Here is a 20882-nt window from a genome sequence, read left to right as displayed (position 1 = left end):
AGCATACCATTTCCCATTTCAATTTGCAGTTCTCCAGCGAACGCGCGAAGAATAAATTTGCAATTGCGTACATAGGAGGAGAATTTAATGGGCGCACCTACGAGTGTGGTGGGGGGGGGGGGAGGGGTTCGACGTCGACTGCGGCAACAACGCCCGCCGGTTTACTCACTAATTCTCCGGCGATGCCCATGCCAATGTCGATGCCGAAAAGAATCGAATTCGAATCCGAAACAGGCCAATTATAATTACTGTTTATTTATTCTAGTTGTGTAGAGCAGGGGCGTGCAGAGGGGGCTCAATGTAAAAATTGTTAATTCGAACGTTTTCTCACTTGCGTTCCATTGTTTTCACATTTGTTTCGTACATTTTTTGCTGGCCCAGCAATGAAGCGGATTGTATAGATACATTCGGATACAGATACAGATACAGATGATGCAGCTGCAGATACAGAATCTATTTTGGTTTTTAATCTGCTAGCCTTTTATTATAAATAGTTGGGCTGCCTAGATAAACACGCTGCTGCTGTCGACGCCTCTGCCTCTGCCGCGGCCGCTGCCGCTGCCTCAGTCGGCGCATCTGCGGGCTTAATTCATTACTAATTCATGTCCAATTTCCAACGCCCGCGGCACGTAAAAAACCGCAAAAGGTAATCAAAAATGCGCGCACCCGCGCTCCAAAATGAAAAACAGCTAAATGAAAATTATCAAATGTCAACACTGCGGCAAGGCCTGTCATGAGAATTATGAAAAATGTAGTGTTTGGTTGGGAAATATATTAAGTTAATTTAGGGACGTGTTTTCTTCTCACTGTCAAAATTTCCGGACTAAAAAAGTCCTTGGTAAGAAAGTCTGTTTTTATTTAGAAGGGACCGAAACTTATTTTTAAGTCTTTTGCAACTCGACAAAATAGATTGATTTGCTTTTTTAAGCCTTTGCAAAGTATGTTTTTAGGGTAGATTTCATTATTGGAATATTTTTTGCTAGATCCCCCAGTTATTTTGCCCTTTTAAATGTTTTTGACAATTTTCAATGGGTTTTAGTGAATTAGTTCATCATCAATTTGCAGGACACTCAAAAGGCAAACGCACACACAGCACTGACATGTAAGTACATCAATTAGTATTAAGTACGACATCAATCCGGCAAATAAAGTTGACCTAACTTGCTACAAACTGCTAACATGTCAGACTGACCATCTAGACACTTGAGGTTTGCTTTGTGCAAACATTATACATTTATGTGCTCACGTTGCGTATACGTTACGTTACTTTCGGGGGCAAATCCATGTAATCGCCATGTAGAGCTGTCTCCGTTGATTGCGCATACGCCACGTGTGACTGGCCATAGCAGTTAATGGCCATTAAACAAAATGCTCACCAGCCAAAGCCAGGCCAAGCCAACTTGCCCATTAAGAGCTCGACAATTAAGTTGAAACTCTCATGCACTTGGAGGGTCCCCGAACGGGGAGCACTTTTGGAACATCTGGCTAAACTCCCAGGAGCTTGGGGATAACTTACCTCAATCAAAATAATTATTTCAATGGCTCCAGCCACCTTTGGCTGTCCCAATTTAATTATTAAATGAACAATAAAGACACTCTTATGCTCGCTTTAAAATTTTTATTTGAAGTAAGTAATATTTTCTGACAGTAACAAGATAAATTTTCCATTCCCCCTTAGGCGATTACTTAAAAAAAATAATTAAGTATTTTTCCTTGGTAAAAGAATTTGATTTTCATTTGTATGTTCTATAAAGTTTTCGTTTTTTTTTTGTTTTCTTATAAGTTTTTGCATGTGTTTACACAATAATCGTAATCGTCGACGTTGCCATATAATCATAATAATAACAATCGGAATAATCGGAATAATAATGATGATAAATAACGGTAAATAGAGTAGTACAAAGGAGATAACAAATGAACGGAAAGTCGAGCCAAGGTAAATGGGAGAACAAAATTTGTTCGTTTCTTTTTTAGCTTTTGTTTTTTTGTAAAATATACGCACTTTGCTTTAATTGTTGGTTTCGTTATATTTTTGGTTTTTGAATTCTTCTTCTTGACTTTATACATTTCGTTTCGTTCTTAGCAAAGAAATCAGATTCAAGTTTGCTAAAGAATATCACTAAAAATGTTTTATAATCTTCATCTTGCTATCTTCTGGCTTTTAAGTTTATTTTCGCATTATCAGACATTTCGCTTGGATATCTGTGTTTCTGTTATGCAATATTTTATTATTATTTCTAATTTGCCGTCGACTCTTTATTGCGGAGTGTGTATATAAGTTATGTATATATTTATTATCGTATATTTATTTATATATATTTACCCATATATATATATGTATATAATGCATGTATAAGTATGTAAAATATTGCTTGTGAAACATTTAACTTGACATTCGTGTGGTTTGTCAACGGCGGTGGAAAGAAACTCATCTTCGACTTCATCTGCTTTTTTTTCCGGTAAAAGCTTAACTCACCGGCCCATTGTAAATTAATATAAATATTCAATAATTTTCGTATTCGTTTTGTCGGCTATTACAATTGACTTGATTCGTTTCAAACCCATCCAATTCAATCCACAAAAAAAATTCCTTGCTCTAACTTACTGTTTTATTTTTTTCATATTTTCTTGCGTTTTTCGTGTTATTTTCTTTTTGTTTTTGTTTTCGTTTTTTGTTACTTAAGACCCGTTATATTTTGGTGTTAACAAACTTATTCGGTACTCCTCTTTCTGTCAGTGTGTGAGTGGGTATGCGCGTGTGTGTATGAGTGTGTTGTGTTGTGGTGTGCGTGATTCACTTAGTGTTATTTACAGTTTGATTTGCTTATTTTCGCTTCAGCTGTTACGCGTCTCCTTACAAAAAAAAAAGTCAACGTGAAAATTGCGTTGCGCTTTCCTCGTCGCCTCCCATTTCCTCTGTCATATAATAGATTAGTTAATATTATTTATAAATTGTTTTCCATTTCGTTTCGTTTTACTCAATTTCTTTTAACTACTAGACTACAGACACATTTGTTTTGTCAGCTATATCACTTTCGAATTATTTAATTATTGATTAAGTTTTCGCATTACGTTTATTGTTAATATACTCGTACAAGTGTGTGTATGGGTGTGAGCGTGTCAGTATGCGTTTGAGTGTGTCATATCTTTCGGTTTTTTTTCTTTGAAGAATTTCAGTGAGGTTTATAGAAGCGTTTTTGTATTCGTTTTTTGGTTTTCGGTTTTTTATAGTTCCTTAACTTGCTTTCGATTGCAGTGCTTACTATATAGGGTATATATAAGTTTAGGCATATATATATATATATACACATACATGTGGCTATATGTGTGCGTGTGTGTGTGTGTGTGTCGGTGTTTTTGGGGTAAGTGTTAAGGTTGCATGGCATTATTCTTAAATTTTTATCGTGTTTATTCTTTTAGATCGGTGCTTAAAGACATGGAAAGCATAGGAAAAGATAAACGTAAATCGGTCAATTCGGAATGTTTTCAAAGAAGGCAAAGCAGGCGAAATTATAAGAATTACTACTACATAGGCACTATATAGATATACAGTATGGGTGTTTTGGGTGAGTGTTCATGTTTTCGGGGAGGCCAAGATCTCCCACATCTAGATTACACAAAGGATACTAAAGATGGGGGTGGCGTGAGAAAACGTGGGATTCGTATTTATAGATAGTCATCGGAATAGTAAAACGGTTAACTGGTTTATTGAAAAATCAATGCAATAATAAAGCTGAACCGCATATAGAATAGAAATTAAATCGTATGATGGATTTGTTTCATTGTTATATACTCGTATATATCCTAGCTGCTCCAACTTCCTTGTTCAGCAACTGCTGCTGCTCCTTCTCGAGGATATACATATGTGTATATATATATGTTCATGTTCTGGCTGTTGATGTGGCTCTGGTTGTAGCTGTGCGTTTTTTGATTAGTTTATCATTTATTAATGGCTTAATTTCGCAGCTATTTCTGGGCACTCTTTTCAAGACCTTCGGATCTCCTCCTGCTCATCCTGCTCATTCTGCTCATCCTGCTTCGCCTATTGTCAATATGTTCGTGTTGTTCTTGTTGTTATTGTAAATGGTTTGGTTATTGTTGTTGGGAACGTATAACGTACATATAACGCTTAACGGAAAACAAGGCAAAGCAGGAAATACTGATAGAGAGTTAGAGAGGGAAAGAGATAGAGATAGAGGTGGAAAGAGAGAGAGAGAGAGAGAGAGAGAGAGAGCAAACGAAAGCAAACACTTTTTCCTGCGCCTGTTGGGTATGCCACACTTTTTGTTATCGCTGCTGCTTGGATTATGGCAAAAGTTCATCTGCAGATGCATTCTCTTTATCAAAGGGAGCTGGTTAACTGATGTAACAAGTTGCGTTTCAAGACTGTAAGGCAGCTGGTTGCGACAGCAAATGGTTTACAAAATTAAGCCTAAAAGCTATTTGTCTAAGCAATATCTAGTCTGCAGGTCATGAAACGCACTGTCTTGGGCTATGAAACGCGCTGTATCGAGCTAGGACTCAGACTTGTCTGAAAATCCTTTTCTCTTATGACGTGTATCGAGAAGAAATCTCATTTAATGTCTGAATTTTAGATATCAAAATATCAATTTAATACAGAAAAAATTTTATTATTTGAATTAAATTTGATTTACACCAGAAATTTTAAAACTATATTTATACTTACAAGAACTTTACTTAGGGATTGCCAAAATTTAAAAGTCGACACAGCCAAAAATATACATAGGCGTTTTGTGTGATATATCAAAGTAAAATGGTTAGAAATATCAGAAAAATAGTATATAGTTTGTCAAATGTCGCAATTAATGCCAATTATTTTAGGTTTTTATATATTTTAATTTTGTCCTTCCAACTTTCACGAGAAGAAAAATCAACGTACAAGAAAAAATTGGCTATAAAGTTCCTTCCAAATGAATGTAACCATAATCAAGGGGTATCAGCCAGTCGTTGGACCTGCTGGTGACTTTATTTAAGCCACCCCTTTTTGGGCCAGCTCCCCTCTCCTGTTTGACCCCCTCTAAACTCTGTTCGTCCTGTCTGCGGCCACGTCTCAGATTCATACATGTATCTATATGTATATATAGTAGGTGTGGATATAGTGGCTGCTGTTGGCTGTCGTGAGTGGAATTAGCTGACTGGGATCGAGTTTAGATAACTCGCTTTTTCGTTAGCTTTTGCTTAGAAGGCTGCGCAGTTGATTCGTCGGCTTAGTTCGGCTCTAATTGTATCGTTTAATTGTATAGTATAATTATGCTGATTTATTCGTAGGTTTAATTAGTTTACTCGTAATTGGTGTATGCTTCAAAAATTGATTTGCGCCTCACGCCTCTCGATTTGATTTAAAATTAGTATTTGTTTTTTTTTTTGTTTTCTTTTTTCATTATTGCTATGAACTGCGCTCTGACTACGCCACGATTTCCTATATATTTATATTCTGGTGTATATTTAAAAATTAATTTCATTTTCGTTTTCGGTTCGTTTATTTGGTTTTCCATCTCCTTTATTTTATACTTTATGCATATATCAAAAAATTATTATCATCTTCAGTGTCGCAAGCGACGCGCGGAGAATCGAGAATTGGGAATTGAGAAAAGCGTAGAGAGAAGAGAAATTGCAGAAAGAAGAAGCGAATGCAAACGAAGGGGAGTGGGCGTGGCACCGTACCGACCTCCCCTCCCCACTAATTTTTTTCTTTTGGTTTTTAGCGGGTTTTGATCAAATTTCAATATCGGTTTGTTCGGGTTATTGCGCGCTTGGTTTTTGTGGAATTGGAATTCTGGGTCTGTTATCGTTAATCGGTTTTTGTTAATCGATTTAACCACCACCTAAACTTAACGCCTGAACTATACGTGGATCAGCTTTACTACCCTCACGAAATTCTTCTAATGTTAATTTGCCATCGTGATTTTTATCCATCTGATCGAAGATCTTGTCCACTCGTTTCTGCGGCGTATTTTCGTCCTCCGATTGCGGTTGCTGTCCCTGTGTTTGAAGATTGTTTAAGGAAAATAGAATTAGAGGATTCTGCCATATCAGGCATTTGTTATCACTTTAAAAACACTGAATAAATATTCTGTATTTTGATTTGTATGCGTATGAGACTGTAAACAATGAAGCTATGTCGATTTCCCAATAAACTTTTCGATCCTTTCAATGTCATTTATATAATTTATATAAGAATTGACTATCTTATAAAATGAAAGAAATAATTCTGAAATTGTTTAAAACTACCATATCTCGGAGAATATCTTTATAAGTTTAAAAATAAGTTGTTAATTTTATGTCCCTTTTTTCCCGATTGTTCTATCGGACCTATATGGTATAGTCAATCAATCCGGCTTATTGGTAAGTTTCATCCCATTAGTTTTAAAAATGAGGGACTATTTTTCGTTGACAGACAAACATAGGTTGAAATTGAAAATAAGAAAGCTAAAAGTTTTCCTACTTCTCCATAAGACTCGAGTTATTTTTGAAGTTAAACGAGCATTGTTAGGTACATACCACCATCTGATAGATTGCATCCACTATGTTGTACATTTCCTCGCGTGTTATGTAGCCATCGTTGTCCACATCATATAGACGGAAGGCCCCTGTGGTTAAGGCATAAATGATAGTACCAAAATAATAATAAAAATATTTATCGACTCTTGGCTTTTTAACCAAAGGTTTGTCCAAAAATATGGCACCACTTACACTGCAGTTTTTCGTCCAGGTTGCCCTTCGATGTGACGGATAAGGCGCGTATGAACTCCTCAAACTCAATGGAGCCATCCTGAAGACCCATAAAAACGAAGGGGAGAGCAAGAGAAAAGAAAGAGAGAGAGCGAGAAGAAAGAACGCACCCACACAGAAGCAGAGAGGCACACACACACACAGAGAGGGAGACAAAGAAAGCAAATCAGTGCAGACATCAGACAGTTGACATTCTGTGGTTGGGGTACTCGGTAGAAGGGGCGAGGCCACGCCCATGGGCCATAAATAATAAAAACGAAAAACAACAAAAGCTCCCCAAAATTTATGATCGCCCATCCCATAAATGGTGAACAGCGGTGAGAGCAGGACATTAACCTGCTAAAATCAGTTTATTTTGTGGCCGTCTCAAGTTTTTAGCCAACGTCAGCACACTCAAAAGAAAATAAGCCCCACTCTGTTTTTAGAAAGAGACAACAAAAAATAATTTACATATCACTTTAATATTCCTATCCTTGTGTTTTATTCCTCATAACAAATTTGACTCGCCAAATGGAAAAACTAATTCGGCAAATACTCAAGGCAGAAAATATGTTTATTCTATAAAAATAAATGAGTAATTTGTACACATATTTTGTTTTGCTTACAAATATTTGTTTTCTTTTTAAATAAAACTTCTGTAGTACAAATGCTTACCTAAATTAGGTGAAGAAATTAAATTAAAATATAAAAAAATTAAGGAGTTCTAAATATATGGAATAGTGTCATTTTAACAAACATTAATTGACAATCTACAATTTTTTTGGGAAATCTGACTTCGTAAGAAAAAAGTGTGGGTCATGAACTGGGCGTGGCCGCCCCCCTTTTTTTGGGGAGGGGATTTTCGAGGGGATACTCACATTGTTCTCATCGAAGACGCGAAAGACAAGCGATGCAAATTTACTAGGATCGCCTTGTGGAAAGAATTGTTTGTAGATTTTGATGAAGCCCTGGAGAAAGTGGAGGGAGAAAAAGACAAAGAGACAAAGGAGAAAGGAGAAAGGGGAAAGGGGCAGAAGACAAATGCAGATAAATCAATTAGAGGCGTGGCACATATGTCACTGAGGAGCTGAGCTCGTGTTTGAATAATGCGCGCATTAATAAACTTCATTATCAACAAACAGCCGACGACGACAGCAGCAACATCAACATCTACAAAGGCAATGTCATTAGCAGTCGGGGTCGTCAACACATTTGGCCATCCCCTAACCTTCAGGACACCCCCCAACCCCCCCATTTGTATTATCAGGGAGTCCAGGAGACCAGAAGGACTCTCATGTCTGATGTGGCTGCTGTCGTGGAATTAGGCGGCGTAAATCGAGAGGGGGAGTTGGGCGCAAGGCGGAAAATTAACTTAATTAACCGTTTGACTTAAATGAATTGGCCTCGCTCAGGTGGAGCGTGCCACACACACACACGACTTAAAGCCTAAGATTTGGGGGTGCCACAGAAATTGCTTAAAAATGAGTCTTTAAGTATGCAACAGCATGAGTCCGCAAAATCCTTTGGATTCATTTCAAAAGACAACGTTCCATTTTTCAATGCACCTTTACAAGTGATTTCTGTGGCACGCCCCCATTAATTAGATATATCCGATACTTACTTGCTCTGTGAGCAGGCCGTTGGGACAGTCTTTCAGGAATCCTTTGTGCCTGGCGTACCGAAAATATTGTTACCCGAAACAAGAATATATTTAGTTAATTCCCGGCCATCAGCAACCGTCCGCTGGCATTTTTGCCAGCCCACTCACCATTGACGTATTTCTTTCTCTGTGACTGCAAATGGAAAACAAACAGAAAATAGAAGTGGATTAAATTTTTATGCGGTATTTGAAATATTTACAAGGTGCGAGTGGATTATTCAGAGGTGGTCTGTGCGAATTTGGTTAAATGCTTAATTGAGCTAAAAATCATGTGGGCTCTGTTGCCAATAAAATCGAACAGTGCGTTTCAAAGGTTGCCAGCCAGCCAGCTGACATAAACAATGACTTACTTTGCCATTTGCTTATTTACACAAGAGCTGTCATTAAATATACAGATGAACAAACGGTTACTGGTTCATTTGATTTATTTTTAAAAAGCGAGTTGGAAAAATGTATTTTTCCTGATACATTTAAAGTTGAATCTTATCGTAAATACTGTGCATTTATTTTAAAATAAAGCAAATCGCAAAGATCTGTTTTTATATATTTAAGGAGAGACCCCAGTAAAAGTTGCAATAAATATAGCTATGATTGATAAAATGGCCATTGTGGATGCCATTTGATCATTATTTTCCAGAGTTTTGATAAAAAAAACGAAGTTCGGCTTGATTTTTGCTTCGATGATAGCCATACAAAAATTTGTAAATGCTGTTTTGCTCTAACTTTATTTTTTTTTTAGCAATTTTTGAATTTTTAATGATTTTTAAAAATTTTTTTATGTTTTCTTCTTCAGAATTTCTAAGGTTGGTAAATATAATTGTAGATATGTTGAATTCGCTGTATAGAAAATAGTAGTAGCTTCAGGGAACTACAATAAATTATATTTGGAACTGTTCGTTTATAAATCAATTATCTCTATGTTTCACAACTAATGAAATTATCGATGCTAAATTATTCATTCATTATTGATTGCCGCTTGGTCAGTTAGCAGGGGGAAAGGGGGGGCATTCCCGGAATGACCTCTTCATTATCCATTTCTATGCCCTCCCGCTCTGCTCTCATATGCAAATGTTGAACTCATTCGGTTCGAGTCCTGAATTATCGTTCATTGTCTTTCGACCACGCCCTGGGCTTCATCTGGACCTCCTCCTTCTTCTCCGCCCTCTTTCTCCTCCACTTCTCTCGCCCTCCATTCATGCATAACCATTTTCTTTGTTGTGCTGGCATAAAATGTTCTGTTTTCCTTTTTTCATTTTGTTTGGCCATTGCCGTTGGCCTAATGGCCGTTTACTAAACGTTTAAACGCTGCTCCCCCCTCGGGAGGGCCACGCCCCCACGCCCCTGATGTCCAACCTGACCAGGGCCATATCCTGATCCCAGGTCCTCCGCCGACTCCTGGGCGTGTGAATGGCGCACATGTTCCCTGACCAGGAGCAGCCGGAGGAGCGGGCAATGGAAAGAACAACAAAAAATAAAAACATAAATTCACGCAAAATTACACACATCGGAATTGCTTTTGAGGGGGTGCTGCGTGGTCAATGGCCGGCCATTTGGAAGGCGGAGCGAAAGGGGGCGGGGCAGGGGGAGGGGCAGGGGCAAGGGGCAGTAACACCTCCAGGGATTCGGACAATTGGAACCGGAGCTGGAGACGGGCTATTGACTCGATGGCTGCCAGTTATCTGCAGCGGCCACTCGCATTATTCATGGCGCTGTGGTTCATATATCATCTAGAGCCCCATCCAAATACACTGAAGAAAATGTTCTGAAAACAAACACACCCGTATAAGGCATTCATAGAAATTTTGTGTAAAGCCACTTTCATTTCATAAGTTATTGCATACTTTCAGACATTTCAATAATCAAAATATACCCACTGAAATCTAAATTCATAAAATATTTTACTATTAATAAAAACGGGCAAACAAATATTCATTATTATCTAATTATAATATCTTAAGACATTTTAGGAACACCGAAATACCCTTTTAATTTAAAAAATATTAATAGCAATATCTTTTTAGTTCGTAGGGTTATATCTAGGTATTTAAATATGAACAGTCTTTCTGTTAACTTTATGATTTAACTAAAAATTAGAAACTCTATGGTAATGCATTTCATATTTTCAAAGTGTAACTCAATCCGATTTTTCTATATATTCTTCCCCTATTTCTCCCGTTCGGCTTGGTTATCATTTTTCATTTTGATTAGCTGACTGCCAAAGGAATCGCAGCAGCATTTGCATTTTAATTAGCCGCAAGATGAGCGCTTCGTGGGCTTAGCCCCCACCCATCCCCCCCTATCCCCCCACTTTGTGATCCATTATTTGTTGTCCTTATCCCGCAGGGAATGTCAATCCAATGAAGTCAACAATTGGCACAGCCAGCGCCAGAGGCAGAATTGATTGGTAATCGATAGCCTGGCTAACAGACAGACAGGCGTGCTCGCCCCCCTCCCCCTCCCCCTTGTATTATTGACGTGTGGCATGTAAAAATATAACGGCATTTACGGACCAGCATTGTGTGTGCCTTTCTTTTTTCTCCCTTTTCCCTTTTTTTCTCCCTTTTTCCCTTTTGTACGCTTTTACGGCGTCAGTTGTTCGCCTGTATTGATTGTAAATAAAGCGCATATTGCTCATACGACTTGTTGCCAGCGGTATCGGTGGCACTTCCCTTGCCAGCCTTCCGAATTGCATTGTCATTCGAATAGCAAGAGTCATTCTGTCAGCTCAAGTTGGGATGGAAAAGATTGCGGATCAGCATCGAAGGATGCTGCGGGGGTGCTCACTGGGCTCACCTTTCCAAAGGATGTGGGGTATATCGCCCCCATCGAATGATGACCGTGTATAACATATTCATTCCGCTGTGCGCAATTGTCGCTGGCATTTCGAGGAACCCTTGGAACCGGTGGATTTTCCTGTTTTCCACCAATTGAATGATATTATTATAACATGAACGTTTAAATTTCAAATCTATTTCCCAAGGAAATAATCAGATATTATGTTGGAATTTTAAAATAATTAAAATTCAGCAAATGAAAAACATCAGCTGGCACATACATTATTATGATGATTTTATAAATGTTGTAGAGACTGTGTGGAGTTTAACATAGTTTTCTTAACGAAACTCGTTGCAATTTTGCTTCCCTTAGTTGCATTTTACCTTGATTTCTTCAAGGTGATCGGTCTGATGTTCAGAACCAAAAAGAAGGCACATTTAATTAAATTTATCCAGAACTGGGCAAACAACACCTATGCGTTTGGGCCCTAATTCGAGACCCCTTGGACATGGAGTGTGTGGCCCAAACGCACTGGGGAATTTGCATTCACCGCCCTTCGCCTGAACTAATCAAATTTCTGTCCGTTTATTTACTTAATTCATTGCGAGTGGGGGTGAGTTTACGGCTGCAGAGGGCTAAGGCGATGGGGACTGGGGGTCAGTTTAATGTCCAATTGATTGGCATGTCAATGGACAGGACAAATATTGACCCATGCCAGCAGAAATTGCTCATACGACCCGTTGGCAATAAATTGAGTCCTTAGTTGATTCATTTGTTTTGCCTGGCCAAACAAATCTCAGCCAAGCAGCAGCAGCTGTTGCATACACACACTCACACACACACACACAATGGGCTCAAGGGGTTGGAAAATGTGGGCGGAAAATATGTGAGGGGGCGGGGGATATTGCAGTGTTCGAGGGAAGAGGATTACAATTATTGAGTTGCATATTTTAGCAGAGTCCGATGAATTTCATTTTAGGCAGGGCCAAGAAAACGCATTTTCCCATCCATTTTCCACCGCCCAACCAAGACAAACAACTTCAAGGAAAAGCCATTAAAAAACGGTGAAAACTTTGGCAGCAATCTGTCAACACTTTTCCACCGGCCCCTTTCCCTTTTGGCCAGGTGCCCGCAATGCCCAGCGGTAATTATTTATACGACCTACACCCAACCCCCCAGTTAACCCCTGACCTCGGTGCGGACCACAGAATAAGAAAATACAGGGAGGAAAAACGAAAGCAATTAGTCACAAAGTTTTGGGCTCGAAAAGTTTCTGACTTGCATTTTTAAGGAGCCAAAATGGCCAAAACAAAAAGCAGCAAAAGCAGAAGAACCAGCTAAGTAAATGTAATGTCCTGCTTAGCAGAAAAAAAAGGAGCAAATGAAAAAGAAGTTCCCCTTAGAAGATACAAAGCAGGGGGAACGCAAAGAGTGTCGTAAAATAAAGGTGTAACTAATAGTAACAGTTAACAAAACACATTGTATCGGCCACAACAGGTAACCACAAACGGTGGAGGTGAATATAAAGGTAAAACGAGGCAACAAAGCATACAATTATTGTTTACCTTTGGCAAATGGGGGAAAACGTCGTAAAAAGCGAGCTCAAATTAGCTATATTAAAAGTGCAGCTCTAAAAGTCGGAAAGGTTGAAAGATAATATTGGAAATGTATAATGCACTTGGGGTTGCAAACAAGAGACGGTCATTAAAATGTCAGAAACTATTAATAGGTAAGCGAGATAATAACCTAAGTATGGGTTACAATTTGCAAGGGTAACAATAATTTCCTTTTGTCCTTTTAATGACGTCCTATCAAATGTAACAGGCATTTTCCATATTACTTAATTATTAATTTAGCTGTAAATAAAAATACTTTCATGTCTGCAACCCACAATCCAAAATGTCCAGCTCCATTACATATTTTCTTAGAAATGTATTGGATAAAGATCTTGTTCCGTAACCAACAGCTGTGAGTTACAGATATAATATGCCCATTATATCCTTTGAAGATACGATCCAATATTAAATTCTAGCATTACTGTGATTGGCCAACAAAAGAAGTGCACAAACCTCGCTATTTTTAGCCAAACTCAACTCAAAGAAGCAATAACTGCAGCTGTCAGTTACAGCAACAATAACATGTCAATTTATAACAAAGTAGCAGCCAAAGTGGCTACTGGGGAAAAAGCGATAAAATTAAACCATAAATGTCAAGTGCTTCTCCAGATTCTCCTGGCAATTGGGAACGGGGAACGGGGAACAGGGAACGGGAACTCAATAACCAACGAATCCATCGCACTTCATTCTCCATTTATGCACCGAAGTTGGGAGGGCTAATCCCAAGTTTCTCAATCGAATCGGGCTCAGATGTTTGCCGTCAGTCGGGTGACTTTATTGCCATCCCCATGACTGATGAGTCAGTTAGTCCGCCTCGCTGATGAATAAGTTCTCGGGGAAAACACTTTTGAATTATGCATTTATCTGGCAGAAACGAATATGTGTGGAGCGGGTCTGCCGCGGAAAATGTCTGCACCTTTCCGTATTTTGATTGATGCTTGGGCAAACGAAAACAAAATCAAATCAAAATGAGAAAACGCCAATCGGGGAAATGGGAAATGAGTTGGGGCAAAAATAACGAAAGGCAATGCTGCCTCGCATAAATGCCCGGGCAAAACAAACAAATAAATAAATAAGGAAACGGAATTATTACAAGGTAAATCAAAGGGCGGGGAAAACATTGCGAATGGAAAAATAATAAAATAAGGTAGATGTGGAATTGATATAGTGTTTATTAAGGCAGCTTTCAACCTGAGGGTATATGTGAACATTTGTAAACAAGGCCAGGGATTAAATGATCAATTTAAATTCTTATAAAAAGCCGAAATTTATATTGACGTAGGCATAATAATGAGCACTACAATACTTTTTATTAAACGATGTAATATGAAAATTTGGCATCAATAATATTGATAAAACTTTCAATTTTATACAAGGTTGTATAAGCAATTAAAAATACTATAATTTTATATTTAGTAAGTCTACATTACATTATACATTAGGAATATTTAACCCATAAATAAGTAAAAGGTAGTTTAATAATTTAATTATATGTACACATAATATTTATAATAGTAAAATGATAGTTGAGCTTTCATTTTATACTTAAGATTCTATCCCTATTCAATATATAATTATATCACATATATTTTTGCTTTTGAAACGCACTGTACCATTTGATTGAGTACAAGTTTATTATGGTATTTTCGATTTACTTACAGTATGTGTCCGTTGTTAAGCGATCAATGGTATCCTGTTTCAACTTGGAGCTCTTTTTTCCCATGTTGTTCTTGTGGCGACTCCCCTAGTTACTGTTGTTGTTGCTCCTGCTGTTGTTGTTGCACTTGACTGCTATTGCTTTTTAGTGGCAAACTTTTTTGTTGCGCAAGTTCGACTTACTTTGCTTATTTTTGTTTGACTATTTTTTGTTGTTGCTTTTGTTTTGGGTATTCAAAACTTTGCCATAAGTATTTTAATATGCTTTATAATTTTCCTATAAAAAAATATTAAATGCCAAGAAAGAAGAAAGTATGGAAACAAGTTCACAGCACATTTGCTGATATTAAATCTATATATATATATACACTTTTTTTGTCCGTTTCGATATCTGTCGAAGATAGTTTATGAAAAGTTTGCCGCACTTTTTCTCGACTCAAAAGTTTTGAGGAGGGCTCAAAAAGGGCGTGTGAAGTGATCTTATCCGAAGGATGCCCCAAGCCCACTTGTATCCTTTTGACCCTCGAGACTCATCCATCAAACTTATCGATAATCCCCCATGTCCCGATTTTGATTAAAAACTATTTCCAGTTTTTGGCTATGTTCAATTAGTGATTTTCCAGACAACAAAGTCGAACTTTAACCATCACGTCGATGATTATAACGAGGCCAGGGGCGTGGCAGAAGGGGGGGCGTGGCAGGGAAAGCACACAGCGAAGGGGGTTATCGGGGGAAGAAAGGCATAAAAATACACAGAGCGACACTTTTCAGGTCAACTCTCGACTCGAACTTTTCATGACAGTTGGTAACAAAAAAAAAACCGTGTAGCAGGAGGCGGGGGGCAGGGAGAGGGGCGTGGCCCGCTGCAGAGGATGCAAACAAAAGCGCATAAAAAACTTAACCCTGTGTGTGCCGAAGGGGTGAATTTGGGTGTGGGGTTGGGTGCTTCTCTCTGTTGCCTTCTGCGGTTGACGCGAATGGCATAAAAATAAGTTGCCTTTGTTTTTTTTTTTTTTTTTTTTTTGTCTCCCTCCAGAGAAAACGGGGAAAGCGAAAGGAAAAGGGGACTGCAGTATGCAATGAAATAAATTCTGTTAATTTCAGATGCAGTCCCACCGAGATGTCGCATGCAAAACGCTCGCATCAAGTGCAGAAACGAAATCAAAAACACTCAATCCCCGAGGGGAAGTCAGAAGCTTTAAGTCGTGACAGAACTAGTGTTCTCCGGCAGCAATCCCAGCTTATCCCTTCCCAAAAGAACTCAAATTTTAATTTATTGGGGAGCAATAAATATAGTTAGCTCTTTAAATGTAATACTTTTCCGATCTCAACAACAAGTTATAACACTTTTCTATCACTGTTCGATTTTAAAATCCTCATCACAGAAATTGTACATAAAATTGGTAAACCACTTTGAAATCGGTATTCGATGGATCAACATATGGACTCTTGAAGTTTAAAGATCTTAAAAACTGCTGAGATGAAAATGGTCCAATATAAAATTTAAATGGTTAACTTGCAGATTATTATATAACTTTTTGGGGAATGCTACTTTCAAATCGGAATCCAAGCTATTGAGTTTTTAATTTTAAGTCAATTTTCTACAGGCAATATTGGGAATATCGGTTACGTGGATAAAGCTAACATAAAATTGGGAATATAAACTATGTTCACCAACACTAATAGATCAAAGAAAAATCTTTATAGGTATTGGAATTAAGTAAGAAATCCTAACTATTTTCCCCTTAAATATTTATACCCGTTACTCGTAGAGTAAAAGGGTATATTGTATTCGTGCAAAAGTATGTAACAGCTAGAAGGAAGCGTTTCCGACCCTATAAAGTATATATATTCTTGATCAGGGTCACTAGCCGAGTCGATATAGCCATGTCCGTCTGTCCGTCTGTCCGTCTGTCCGTCTGTCTGTCCGTCTGTCTGTCTGTCCGTATGAACGCTGAGATCTCGGAAACTATAAAAGCTAGAAGATTGGCATTTTGCATGCAGATTCTAGGAGTTCCTACGCAGCGCAAGTTTGTTTCAAAAAGGTGCCACGCCCCCTTTAACGCCCACAATCGCTTATATACGATTTTAAAAATTTAAATATTTCGGAAAAGTAAAAATGCAGTTTTATTGTGTTTATCAATACCTATCGAAATGTAGAAGAAATTTTTCAAATCGGACCATTCGTTAAAAAGTTATGCGTGATCAAAGTTTCTATCTCCATCTCCCTCGCACTCCCTTTACCTGAGTAACGGGTATCTGATAGTCGGGGCACCCGACTATAGCGTTCTCTCTTGTTTTAACTGTTACTGTGTAAACCTGTAGTATCCCTTCTAAGTGAACCATAAATAAAAAAATATATCAGCCTAGATTGGCTCACACAATGTAGCCAAATAAAATGTTGTGAAATCATTTATAACCAAGGTATCCAAAAAATACAAATAACTATTTCTGTCATTAAATAACACTTTGAATGGGACTCTTTAAGATCTAATAAGATCCCCCAATGGATGCCTACGAAAACGGCGAAGGGCTTCAATATTCTTTCCGGAGAAAAGCAAATATGGAGGATTACTTCAGGTAATGGGGTCACCTGCTTTCGCTTTTAATGAACTCCTTTATTATAAGGGTGGGCACAATTATGTAAAGCCTTGCTCGCTGTAGAGACCCTCAATATCTTCGTTCAAGTTGGGTGAAATTCTTGTTGCTTTTGACTTTGTTTGTTTACAAAACTGTCGCACACACACACACACCAACACCTAGGGATACACCCACACACCCCTTTCCTCCCCTCCTTTTCCCTTTTTCTCTTTTCTGCGAACATGAGCCATTGGCATTTGCTAACTAAACACAGTTTGTCTCTGTCGGTGTGTTTGTGTCTGTTTTTCTGTGTGTGAGTGTGTGTGTGTGTGTTATCATGTCAGGTGTGCTCTTGCCAGTGTGTGTGGGTGTGCGTTTACCTGTGTGCGTTTGTCGCAGTATTTCAGTTTCATTCTGTATTGCCTTTTACAACGAGCGACGAGCTGAAATTTGTTCACACTAAAAATATTTTTACGTTTATTTCGTTCACAGCTGGCTGCTAATGCAGTGCCAACGAGCGAGACGGCAATAGGTAGACAGGGATGGAGATAGAAGGAGGTCCTCGCTATCTCCCCCCCCCACCACCATCCCCAACCCCTCCCTCTTCTTTCCTTTTTGCCCCAAAAAGTCCTGGCTTGTAACTCGACTCGTTTATCTGTCTGAATGTGTCTTTCCTTCTCGCCTCCTTGTGTGTGCTTATTTTTTATGCTGCCTGATGCAGTTGTTGTTTTTGCTGTTGTTGTTGCTGTTGTTTGTGTTGTTGTTGTCATTCAGCCTCCCCTTCCCCCCCTTCTTTTGGCCACACCCCCACCTTATCCACATCCCCCTTTATCCTTCGGTTGCGTGTTCATCTCGCGTTTAGCCCGCGAGCATGCAACACTTTTCTCGCACTCATCTACACTCGCCAACAAAAGTGGGGAAACTGAAAGTGGAAAGGGGGAACGGAATGGGAATGGGCATGGCTTAAGGATCGAAACGCGGTGAATAGAACGGAGCTTCTCGCAAAGTTATTTGAATGAAATGGATTGTAAACGATACCCGAAAGCTGAATTACACGCATAAAAATAATTATTTTGGGATTGGATTCAATCTTATTAAATCCAAACATTCAAACATTTGCATAAGTTACAGAATTTTAAAATAAAATCTCTAAGCGCTCTATACAATCAGAATTTAAGAAAGCCAAGATTATACCACCCCGGTTTTCAGTGAACTTTTCCATTTCATTATATTTAGTTTGTAAAATCCAAATGCATTTTAAATGATACGCGAAACATGCTAGTTTATAATCACAATTTTGTTGATTGCAATCAAATTAAGTGGACTGCAAGGAATATTTTATTAGGCTAAACAAACTTGACAACGAAATACCAAAGCATATGATTCTTTTATCGTTTCGGAGCTACAGTTTAAATGAGTGGTTTCTGAATGATATAACTGTTTTTTGCCTGTGTAAAAATGTAAATAAAGATTGAGATGGCCAGGAGAAGAGGGGTAAAAGACTGAAGATGCGGAGCCCACAACGGCTGTCTACCCGCATCACCAGCGGAGGTGGTAAATTAATTTTTACATCCACTGGCACCGAAAAGGATGAATGACAAAAACGCCCCGAATATGAAGCGAAAGGCTCGATGCAAACAATGCACAACTCTCGAAGATTTCGAGGGCAGCCGAAGGAGGAGGTCCTCCGAAGGAAGGAGGCATAAAGGAGGAGATGGGTGGATTGCAATCAACTTGGCGAGGGATTGCCTAAATGTCAGTGCCTACCTTAAGGCGATTGGATTAGAACAGGCTCAGAGCGAAGCGACGGAGGCGAAACTCATCTCGGCAATGGAAATTCCTCAGAGCACTTAATGTGGAATTCCTTGGAGGAAACTGTGATTGGGATGGTAGGTCTTAGCAAATAAATGCTGCTATTATAATTGAAATATTTATGGCAGTAAAAGTTATCATGCAATTTTCATATTTGCAAACTATTTGGTTACCAAATATATTTTCTAAAATTACTCAACAAATAAATAAAGTTGGGTCTTGGCAAATAAATGCTGCTTTTCAAATTTAAATATTCGTTTTTTAAATCAAGCTAGTAAATAAATAAAGTAGCTGAAATATTTCAAATTCATCATTTCGTTTAAGGCTATTTGTTTTTGAGTTAACACGTAGGTGATTGGAATATTAGCTCTAAGCAAATAAATGAAATTTAACAGACATTTAGATAAATGGAAATCATTTGGGTAGATATTTCATAAAACAACATAATAATATTAATAAAATAAATAGTGAATAGAATAATAAATAAACCGTATTTAACGAAAATCATTTAAATAAATAAATAAATAAATAAATTGGAAAATAAAAATTTTATGTCTTGCTAAAGAACCTCCGAAATTTAAAAGGCTTTGCGAATACTTAATAACTGGCAATAACAAATTAATAAAAAGGCCATTTTAGTATTAATTCGTATAATACATTTTGAAAGGGTTTCAATATGAGACAAATACAACTAGTTGAAAAATAACAATTTTGAGATTATTTGCCCAAAACATACATTTTGAAGCTATATAAGAACACTTTGCGGACATCTCTCTCGGAATCAAATATCTCACTTTGAAGAACGTCAAATGGCGACAGATTGCCCAATTTGTTTGCAAATGAGGGAGGCAGAGATCTTATCCTTCGGATTCCCATTTGCCATCGCCGCCTGTTTTCGTGCTGATTCCGGGATTTTCTCGCCAATGGCCAATTATCAAATAATTGATGCAAATTAAAATGCATTTTGTAGCCGTGTTTTGTTTTGTCACTCGAACAAAAAGTCAGCAGGAATCGTGGCCAAAACGAGGAAATGGCACGCAAGGTGAGAGCGCTGCATTTGTGATTACGGACGGATACGGATTGTGTGCGGATGATTGCGGCCATTGATGGATGTGCGGGGATGGGACGAGTGCGGTAGTAACAGAGTAATACCCCCCCCCCCACACCGAGTCCTTGGAGGCTAAGTCTGAGCGTCGCGACACGGACTAGAGAGGGGGAGAAACCTATTTTTGTTTACATAATCCTTCCACGCTGTCTCGCTGTCGGTGCCGCCCCCACTTTCCCCACTTTCACCTACCTTCTCCACCCCCCCCCCCGTGGGCCCTTTTTTAGCGGCTGCTGCTGGACCGCAAAACGTAAATTTGGGTCAAGTTTTGTAAGCATAACGAATGGCGAAACCAAAACCAAAACTAAAAACCCCAACCAAACCGAAAGCCATCCCATATGCATAAATGCGAAAGTAACCTTCATCTTCCCGTCTCTTTCTGGCGCCTATCTTGCCATCTCTTTCGCTGTGTGTGTGTGTGTGTGTGTGGGTGTCCCTTTTGTGTAAATTAATCTTTGACTGCCGCACAAAAGTATGCTACACAAATATAAATAAACACTTAATCCCTTTGTTGATTTTTTTTAAGCACAACTATTATTTTTGTTTTGTCCGTAATGTTTTCATTTAATTTTCGCACTATTGCTTACTTTTTGTATGTTGTTTGTTGTTTGTTTTATTTTTATTTTTTTTTTGGTAACCGAAAAAAAAGTGTCAACTATTTGCTGGATAGAACTTTGAAAAAAAAGGAAAACAAATCAACTACATGTAATTGCTTTATTTTGTTATTGTTGGATTTGGTTGCTGCCAGAGGCGGCTGTTATTGTTGTTGCTGTTGTTGATTTCTGTGGACCGAAGAGCGCGTTTTGGCCTTTTTTTCGAGGCGTTTTGAAAAACCAGCCGAGCTGCGTTGCGTTTGTTTGGCGGTCAAATCAGCGACTGAAAGCGCTCTGCAAAATCCACGGCAAAAAGGCAAACGGAATACGGTGGAATATACGGCTGGCTATCA

The 20882-nt window shown here is 38.4% G+C and overlaps 1 protein-coding gene across 1 annotated transcript; it reads right to left on the bottom strand.

Annotated features, from left to right (window-relative positions):
• Positions 1 to 1603: 1603 nt before the first annotated feature.
• On the bottom strand, positions 1604 to 20819 carry LOC108045057 (frequenin-1). The gene is made up of 8 exons (XM_044461010.1): positions 20524 to 20819; positions 14443 to 14716; positions 8501 to 8525; positions 8354 to 8402; positions 7611 to 7700; positions 6715 to 6793; positions 6523 to 6611; positions 1604 to 6003 (listed from the first exon to the last, which is right to left on the bottom strand). The coding sequence occupies exons 2-8, from the start codon at positions 14504 to 14506 to the stop codon at positions 5836 to 5838; spliced, it is 564 nt and encodes a 187-aa protein (XP_044316945.1). The 5' UTR covers positions 14507 to 14716; positions 20524 to 20819; the 3' UTR covers positions 1604 to 5835.
• Positions 20820 to 20882: the final 63 nt, after the last annotated feature.

Source organism: Drosophila rhopaloa, unplaced genomic scaffold (assembly GCF_018152115.1).
Source record: "Drosophila rhopaloa isolate 14029-0021.01 unplaced genomic scaffold, ASM1815211v1 contig_3, whole genome shotgun sequence".
NCBI classification, from domain to species: domain Eukaryota; kingdom Metazoa; phylum Arthropoda; class Insecta; order Diptera; family Drosophilidae; genus Drosophila; species Drosophila rhopaloa.
The sequence above is the reverse complement of the archived record's forward strand: the minus strand, read 5'-3'. Positions and strand labels throughout refer to the sequence as shown.

Bases quoted from the DNA above. Each gene is read 5' to 3' on its own strand.
- LOC108045057 (XM_044461010.1), bottom strand. From the start codon at position 14,506: ATGGGAAAAAAGAGCTCCAAGTTGAAACAGGATACCATTGATCGCTTA. The intron at 8,526-14,442 runs GTAAGTAAATCG...TTCCATTTGCAG, and splicing joins CTTAACAACGGACACATACT to TCACAGAGAAAGAAATACGT. The intron at 6,612-6,714 runs GTAAGTGGTGCC...CCTTAACCACAG, and splicing joins CCTGGACGAAAAACTGCAGT to GGGCCTTCCGTCTATATGAT.